At 36.1% G+C, this 9,505-nt stretch overlaps 1 protein-coding gene across 1 annotated transcript in view; it reads right to left on the reverse strand.

The window, feature by feature from the left end:
• Nucleotides 1-2,114: 2,114 nt before the first annotated feature.
• The window catches only part of LOC107658043 (melatonin receptor type 1A-A-like), a 21,643-nt gene continuing 14,252 nt past the window's right edge, over nucleotides 2,115-9,505 (reverse strand). Inside the window, exon 2 of the mRNA XM_016446435.1 lies at nucleotides 2,115-3,506. Coding sequence (XP_016301921.1) covers nucleotides 2,638-3,506 — 869 coding nt within the window. The 3' untranslated portion in view covers nucleotides 2,115-2,637. The remainder of the gene's footprint in view (nucleotides 3,507-9,505) is intronic.

The raw sequence follows: 9,505 nt of genomic DNA on the forward strand, positions 1-9,505 counted from the left end.
CCCCCTCCATCCCTCCCTATTCTGTTGCTTGAACTTTATCATCTTCGGTCTTTGCACACACACGGCTATTCACTTATGCACTTTGTTTTTCAGTCTTTTTTATGTTTTTTTTTTTCTTCAGAAAATTGCATTGTAATTTTTATTTATTCATTGATGTAAAATTCTGTACTTTTTAGTAAGGCCGGTATAACTGAAATGTTCTACAAATGGAAAAGATAGCTCTGCCATAGCATTTCAGTCTTTTTTTATTTATGTTTTTTTATAATGTATTAAAATGTACTTGAGTATGTTTGTAGTAATACAAATATACTATAAACATACTTGTATTTCAAGTGCATTTTTAATACATTTAATAGTATGTTTGTTTTGTTTTTCACCAAAGTATGTATGCTGCTGTCCTTTTTTAGTGTACTTTATTCATATTTGTAATGTACACAACAATATATAATACATTAAAGTTTTCTAGATATCAAAGTGTGTACGTGTGTATATACTGAAAAAAGCAGCTTTATAATATACTAGTAGTGTAATGCTAATGCATTTCCAATGAGCTGAAATACAATTGAAATGTACTTGAAGTACATTAAAATGATGCTTCAAATATACTCTTAACTGTAGTTCATGAAGTATTAAAAGGACATTTTAAATGTATTTTAAGAAATACACTTAAATTGCACTAAATATACTTAAAGTGGTTCCAATTTAACACAATTTCAATATATTAAATATATTACAAATAGATTAAAATCCAACTTAAATATATCTTGAAATACACGTAATATACTTAAAGTTGTTTCAAAATAATACATTTAATATGCACTTACTATATTTAAATTATGCTATACTAAGTATGTCTGAAAAAGCACAATTTAAATATATTTCTTTTTCACCTGGGAAGGTACTGTGTTGAACATATGACATTATAAAAGTGATTTATAGTAGTACATTGAACTTGATCTACTGTATGCCAGAATATGGCTGGGCTGACTTCAGGTAAATTGGGACAATTTTGCCATTGAGGTGACTGGAAAATGTGGATCAATTATCCTGAATTAAGCCTAAATTGTTTAAAATTAGACTTATATTGCTTATTATTAAATGCACTCCATTGCAGTAGTATGGCAATGCAGTCTGATGAATAAATAAATCATAAGTGCTGTAACAGATGGTTAAGAAGAACATAAATGTCTAAAATCTTATTTTTTAGAATTTTCCATTTTGTTCACATTTCATAAGATATGCAGTTACACAGATTCTACAGTGACCATTTAAAGGGAAAGTTGACCCAAAAATGAAAACCGTGTCATCATTTACTCATATTGCTCCAAATTGTACTTTTCAAATCTTTTTTTTTTTTTTTGTACATACAATAAAAGTCCATGCAGTCCAGTGTTGTTTTGGAGCCCACTGACTTTCATGGTATGGACAGAAACAGTTCTTCCACAAAACTCTTCCACATTTCTTCTGTTGTCTTCTGCAGAAAATCTTACAAAATGACATGATCTTTGGGTGAACTATTGCTTTAAGAGCTTGCCTACATTTACATGAACCCAGTCTTAAATCTGTCATAGGACCTAAAGACATTTGCTTTCAGATATGTGACCCTGGACCACAAAACCAGTCTTAAGTATCACGAGTATATTTGTAGCAATAGCCAAAAATACATTGTATGGGTCAAAATTATCGATTTTTCTTTTATGCTAAAAATCATTAGTATGTTAAGTAAAGATCATGTTCCATTAATATATTTTGTAAATTTCCTACCGTAAATATATCAAAACGTAATGTTTGATTAGTAATATGCATTGCTAAGGACTTCAAGTAAAGATCATGTTCCATTAATATATTTTGTAAATTTCCTACCCTAAATATACTAAAACTGATTTGTTGATTAGTAATATGCTTTGCTAAGGACTTTGTTTGGACAGCTTCAATGGCAATTTTCTCAGTATTTAGATTTTTGTGCACCCTCAGATTTCAGTTATTCAAATAGTTGTATCTTGGCCAAATATTGTCATATCCTAACAAACAATACATCAATGGAAATCTTATTTATTCAGCTTTCATATGCTGTTTAAATCTAAATTTCGATAAATGGACCCTTATGACTGGTTTTGTGGTCCAGGGACAAATACCGTTGTTGGCCTGCGCTGGCTGTCTTACCAGGTTATCTAGAAATAATATACTTGAGTACAATATTACTTTGCAAATGCATAATTTGGCATGCACTGCAGACAGCCTCTAAAAACATAAGAAAATAACTAAACCTAAAAACAATATGATAACCATCATAAATGATATTATTGAGCACTTACCAGGATTAAGGGCTACTGTTCTGCTCAACTGGCAACTTGTTCTTCATGTACGACAGTGTGTGCATTGGTTTATAGCATTAACTGATGTCCTGAAAAAATGTATGGACCTACTGTATATAAAATCAAAAAAAGTCATTATGAACTTGTAAACACTGAGACCAAGCAAGATATTTGCAATGCACCTTCTTGTAAAAGCAACAGGTACAAGAAATACATACACCTGTATTCAGGTTATAAATATCTGTTATAAATAGTTGGTTCTGAAAGCAGCTGAAATGCTTATTTAGTTTTTTTTTTTCTCACAGTGTCCTTTTAGGTGTTTTCATACCGAATCTACTTTGACTTGGTTGTTGTTTGTCATTAAAGGAGATGGCTTGCTTTTGATCCGATCCGCAGCATCATTTGAACTCTCTGGGAAGAACATCCTCGCAGTACAGAGTGAGATGATAATTTTTTTGTACTCTCGTCTGAAGTTCTGATTCAGCAGTCCGTAGACTATTGCATTAAGGCAACTGTTGAAATAGGCCATAAAATAACTGGATACAAAAAACCACTCCGGGATGAGAGGCGCGACCCGCCCGGGGTCTATAGCAACCACCAGGCCGATGAAATTGAGAGGGGCCCAGCAGACGGCAAAAAGAACGAACACCACAAACATGGTGACGAAGTTCCTTATGTCGTGCGGCGTGAGTTTGGGCCGGAACTCGGGTTTGACGCGTCTCCTCACCTGGATCACCAAGATCCAGATCCGCAGGTAGCAGTACGTCACAATCATGATTGGAAGAATGAAGTGGAAGAAGACGACGGCGATGGTGTACGCCGAGCTTGCCGACTGCGCAAACGTACACGAGTAGACCCTGGGGTCGTACTGCAGGGAGCCAACGTAAAAGTTTGGCACTAGAGCGACCACGGTCAGTATCCAGATGAGAAGGACGTAGCAAAGCGAGTTCTTGTCGCTGTATAGCTTGTCATACTTGAGGCTGTGACAGATATAGCAGTAGCGATTGATTGCAATACCAGTGATGTTAAATATAGATCCAATCACGCTCAATCCCATCAGGAATCCACTGATCTGGCAGTGGACGAATCCCAAATTCCATCCATTATGGACAATGGAGACCAGCACGAGAGGATAAGGATAGACGGCTACTACCAGGTCAGCTACTGCCAGGCTCACCACAAATATGTTCCCTGCAAAACAATGACAGTGGAAGAACGATAAATGCAAATAAAGTAATTATAGCCACATAGCGACACCGTAAAAATGGGAAAACCTTCAAGCAAAACAGCTTATTACAATTTCCAGAATACAATTTATTAGGTTATTGAATCACATTAGGCCAAATACAATACTGTAGCGACTCTTTTAATAGAGGGGAAATAAAGAGGTTTCATATGATTTACCATCTCACACTTTGCTGATGGCTTGTCAGGTTCCTTGAAGCCATCAGATTAGAATTGCATGAAGTTTTGTGTATGACGTTTTCCGAAGGCGCGTTATTTCTCCTGTCCTTTTCAGGATGGATGCCAGTATGCTTTTGCAGCATGACCTTTATTGCATCTAATTAAATCATATCTTTCCTAAGTCTGTCAGCTGCTTTCACTATTAAAAGGATTTGGGTTGCATCTGTTATTGTCACATGATACTTCGCTCTCCAATGAAGACCTTTTAGAACTTTTGGGCCCCATGTTAGAGGAGACACTAAGAAACCAGGCTATAGCAAGTCGTTGTTTTTAAATCTTTATGTTTTTAAATCTTTATGTTTTTTTCCCTTTATGTTATGTATTATGTATTTGTGCTTCATACGTATTTGAAAAAGATTTACACCACTTGAAATGAAAATGATTTATTGACTCAAATAATGTCAAATCTTGTCATCTTTACACAGCTTAATCATTTTATGAAATCAAACATTTTTCAAAGTAGTTTTGGAGTTACTAATTTCAGCTAAACTGAACTAACAGTGGATTTTCCTAAAGCAATCATATAAATGCTTGCTTTAAGAAATATAAATACATTTCTTGTTAAATATTAATATAATGAATTTGGATATTTAAAAAAGAAAATCAGCAGTCTTAGGCTTTTTAGGTAGTTTTTTTTCAGCCATTTATATGATACTTTTGACTTTGTGTCCCACACACACAAAAAAAATAAAATAAATAAATAAACAAAAATAATAAAAAATACATATATTTTAGAACTTGCCAAAAAAAAAAAAGATATGTTATCAACTAATCAGATAACTAAGGTCCTTGAAAGCATAAGATCCCACCCTCCCTGCAAATCACTCTCCAATCGTAGCCCTCGGATCAAGGGATATGATTGGGCAAACATTTTATAGTCCTACGCCTTCCACAGATGATATAAATACATTTAGACCACTTAGTGATTGCCATCAGGATGTGAAGAGACTTTCAACCAGCACAACAAAAACGGTTTTTCAACCGATCACCTACCCTGCCTTTAACTGAACAAGAAGTCATCAGTTCTATTACAAGGACCATTTTAAATGGTCTGGAAGTTTTTCTTTACTCATTCTAATGATTTCTGTCCTCATTCTGTACTCATTTCCTTTTGGCTCACTTAGAAAGAAAAGGTAAAATATTCAGAATGCGAATCAGCCTAACTTTCTCAACATGCAGATCAGATGGGGAACATTGCACTCGTGTACTGGCATTTTTATCTCATATACAGAACATGCTGTGCAAATCTTGCAATCCTGAAGGATTGCAAAAAAATCCATTCATGATTTAGCAAATTTAGCTCAATGTTAAGAGGAATCATAGAAGCAGTAGATTGTTCCAGAACAGTGACTCAGTAAATTATTCCTGTGACATCTCAGCGGCTCCTCTATTTTCAACTGTTGTGTTCCTAAAGTTCCATTTGAACTTAGGACGACTAGCAGAGAGAGGGAAAATATGAACAGAGATCTGGAAAGCCCAGCAGGGGTCCTGTAGCATGGACCACAAATCTCACTGCAGAAGTAATCTGCGGCTATAGACTTCATGCGAGACATCATTATTTTGAGTGCACAGCTGCAACAAGCTTAAGTTTATATTCCCAAGAGTTCTTTATGCTGTTTATATGATTACAACTAGAAGGAGGTTTGTAAGTTTAAAACTTAAGTTCTTAAAGTTTTTTTCTAACTCTGATTAAAGTGTTTGCAAATAGAGTCTAACATACAACACTATTAGCTCTGAATTTTTGTCTGTAAGCACAAATCAAACTACTAGAAGCAGTATAACAAAACTGTCAATGTGATGTCATTAAATATTCATAATAATTTCATGTCTAGTTCTAGCACACATATATTTTTGTTTGTTTGGACAGAGACTACAATGTCCAATATTGAAAATGATCACAATGAAATCATGCTCCTGTCTCTAAAAGGATAAAATGTCAAAAAATATCAACTTTGCACTTCGAATCTGAATGCAGCACTGATCAGTGTGTCCATTCTACAGTAGCATAAGAGGCAAAGTCTCTGAGACTGTAGAGTAAAAGCCCTTACAAGCATGTCACTTCTCCCTAGAGAGTTTGTTTGTGCCAATAATGGCATATATGCTGCGGGGCAAACCTTTGCTTATGATTTTTCCACACCACCACACATACAGTGAGAGAAATTCACGGCCAGATTCACAGGATCCTTTGAGAGCCAGAGGAGTGCAAAGAGAATTTCTCACTCTGTTAAGTCTTCTACATCCAATTGTTTATGTGGCTGCTCTTTTCTTTCTTTCTGCTATGAGCTATATGATTACATCTTGCGAGATTTATTATTTACATTTACTGTCATGCATTTGGCAGAAGCTTTCATCCAAAGCATTTTACATTTGAACAGTTTTAACTTCTAGCATTCCCTGGGAATCAAACCCATGCCCTTGATGTTACGATCACCACGCTGTAGTTTGATCTATAGCAGGGGTGGCGAACGTCGGTCCTGGAGAGCCGCAGCCCTGCAGAGTTTTGCTTCAACCCTAATCAAACACACCTGAACAAGCTAATCAAGGCCTGAAGGGTTACTAGGAAGCTACAGGCAGGTGAGTTTTAATTAGGGTTGGAGCTGAACTCTGCAGGGCTGCGGCTCTCCAGGACCGGAGTTCGCCACCCCTGATCTATAGCATGAAAGCAAAAATGTCAACCATAGAATAATTTCTTGATTTGAAAGTTTTTAATCATGAACATGACCACCATATACTACCTTTCTGAAGTTTAGGGTCAGTAAGATTTTTTTTTTTTTAGAATTTAATATTTTATTCAGCAAAGACACATTAAATTGATTAAAAGTGACTTATGTTTAGTTTGTGTTTCTAAAGACTCTTAGTTTGTATTACATTTCCATTGCTTCTTTTTTTTTACTTCCTGTTTTTGACCTTGGTTAGCGATTAATCTCACCTTTTTCTAATTTAGTTATATGTAGCTGACTAACTTTCCTTTGTCAGTTCTTTTCATACTGTATAGCTTCAGTTTGATGTTGATAGTAAACTGTAACACTGTTGTTTTAGTATTGGATTCCTGTGTTCCTAAGTTTTTGGTTTGCTTTAATAAATTCAGTATGTGATTTAGGTCCACACATCAACTTCTCATCATTCACACCACTGCGCCATGACAGCAAAGACATTTATAATGTTACAATGCTTCCTAACTCAAATAAATCTTTTTTTTTTTTACTTTCTATTCATGCTAAAACATGATGTTAATAACAATGTGTCTTGAGCAGCAAATCAACATATTAGAGCGATTTCTGAAGGATCATGTGACACTGAAGACTGGAGTAATGATGCTGAAAATTCAACTTTGCAATCACAGGAAAAATTTACACTAATATATTCAACTTGAAAACAGTTATATGAAATTGTAATAGTATTTCACTCCTCGTCGCCAATATGTTATATCTTATCTGTTATATAGCATGAATAATACGCTGAGACGAGTGCTGTGTCAACTCACTCCTAATTAATTTTTCTTCATTGATAACATAACATACACACGGGAGTAATCTTGAGCGCCTCCTAGTGCGCTGAAACATTAAGCGCATACATCACAATTTTTACTGTGTTTTTGAACAAGCAATTGTACTCTTGTAGTGCATCTACAAAGCAAGTATTACTGTATCTTAGTCTTTCCACCAAGAAGCAAACAAGTTCATCATTTGATTTAGCATATCACATATCCTATATAACAGATGCAAAGCAAACAAGAGTTAAACTGAATAAACCATTAGCCTGACTCTAATGAGTGATGTCCGTCTGACTGGTGTCTGTGAACGACTGCCTTTAGCTTTGCAGCACAAATTCGGCAAAATAAATTATATTTGAGTCGTGAGCTTTCAGTGTGAGTTGTATGTGATGAGATACAAAAGACTGGTACTGCAAAATAATGTCAAGACAGTAGGTCATTCAACTGAGCTAAAAAAAAAAAAAAAAAAACACTCAAAAAGGACAGTATTTTCTTCAGTATGAAACTGTCTAAGGTTTAAATGAGATTTTATCTCTTTTCACCAAGATAAACATTTTACTGTTGTTTAAGTGCAAACAGACATTTCCTCTGTGCTGGACAGGCCTACAGGAGGTATTTATAGTAGTTTGAGATGGTAATGAAGACTAAATGGTTACACACAACTTGTTCGGGAGGAAATGTGGTAGAGCATGTTCGCTATCAACACAGCGGCTAGATGTCATTAAGATGAAATGAATTTAAGCCCTGTTAGATGCTGCCAGTGGATGCTGTAACTACACCATCTGGATCTAAAAGGCATCTTTCTCCAATGACAGCCATTCAAAAGCAGCCACGCATTCAATATTTCATTATATTGTACTAGGTCTTTTGCCAGAGCCTGCTTTGTTTTTGTTGGGCTCTTAAAAGCGTGAAATTAATTGATATTGTTCCTGTCTGCTGCCTTTGACATCACAGCTAAGGATAGCCACGAGTTCGTGTGGTGACGTCAGTCAATCAGCGTTGTAATGGCGTCATTTTCCTGCAGAGCTAGAGTCATTACTCATTAGTCACATGACATTTGCAGTTCAGGTGATTCAGAATCGTGTAAATGCAAAATAAAAATTTTAACACTTCAGTGATGTCATAAGGTTCTGAGCACAATACTAGGGACTTTGAACGTCTAAAATCTAGATGCCAAGATTTGTTTATTCAGTGAGGAACTGCACGTTAAATTTGATGATTAAAGTAATTAAATTGTAATTAATCTATGCACTTGTGTGTTTAACAGGCCAAATGCGAAGACTACAGTATATACTAGAAAGTAGGGATGCTCCGATCGATCGGCCGGAGATCGGTATCGGCCGATAATCATATTTTATGACGGTATCGGTACTCACCAACTTGACCGATCTCAGGAACCGATTGCAATTTGATGACGTCAACACGTGACGACGTACATGATGCGTGGGGACATAAATGATTTGGCACCACAGTCATGTCATCGCCGGTGTGGAAATGTTATGACATTTCGAGAAACAATGAAAAATTCGCTGTTTGTCGTGTATGTTTTGCATGATGATATGATGAATAGATGGTTCATTTTTAACGGCAGATTCAGTGACGTTAGAGCTGATCTGCGCCTCACTGCACACCTCTGCGGCGCGTTATGGCTCCACGGCCACCGGAGCTGATCGCGGCCGCTCTAGTCAGTGCTTGTGTTTATCAGCCAGCCGTGGCACGTTTCTGAAGCGGCTCTCCGCGCTACTTGGTTAAAAATAGTCTTTTGTGAGTTGTCACAGCGTGGAGGACAGAACAAAACCTCGTCGATAACGGTAACATAACACACTGATCGTGGGCTGCTTTTAAATTAACATTTATTTATAAAACAAAATATCTTCTTTGGCCATATTAGCCTACTCAATAGCATTAACACAGGCTTTACTCCTTTCAAACTTTATCTGGAATGTCACCGTTTGTCACTGCAACTTCCCGATCAGGCGAACGAACACACACACACGAAATCATCTGCCTCATGAAAAAAATGTAGTTAATATTTGCTTCATTTATGATTTATTTTATCCGCCCGTGACCCACCTGCAAATAATCAGAATGATTATTATTATTATAATGATTTTTTTATTACCCCACCCGTGGATATAGGAGAAGCAAAATATGTTTGCTGCGTAAATCAGACGGACTTACTGAAAATACAAATTAATTCTCTGCCAGCAGGAGGTGCTTTACAGCGGGAGAA

This window comes from Sinocyclocheilus anshuiensis, unplaced genomic scaffold (assembly GCF_001515605.1).
Source record: "Sinocyclocheilus anshuiensis isolate Anshui unplaced genomic scaffold, SAMN03320099.WGS_v1.1 scaffold227, whole genome shotgun sequence".
NCBI classification, from domain to species: Eukaryota; Metazoa; Chordata; class Actinopteri; order Cypriniformes; family Cyprinidae; genus Sinocyclocheilus; species Sinocyclocheilus anshuiensis.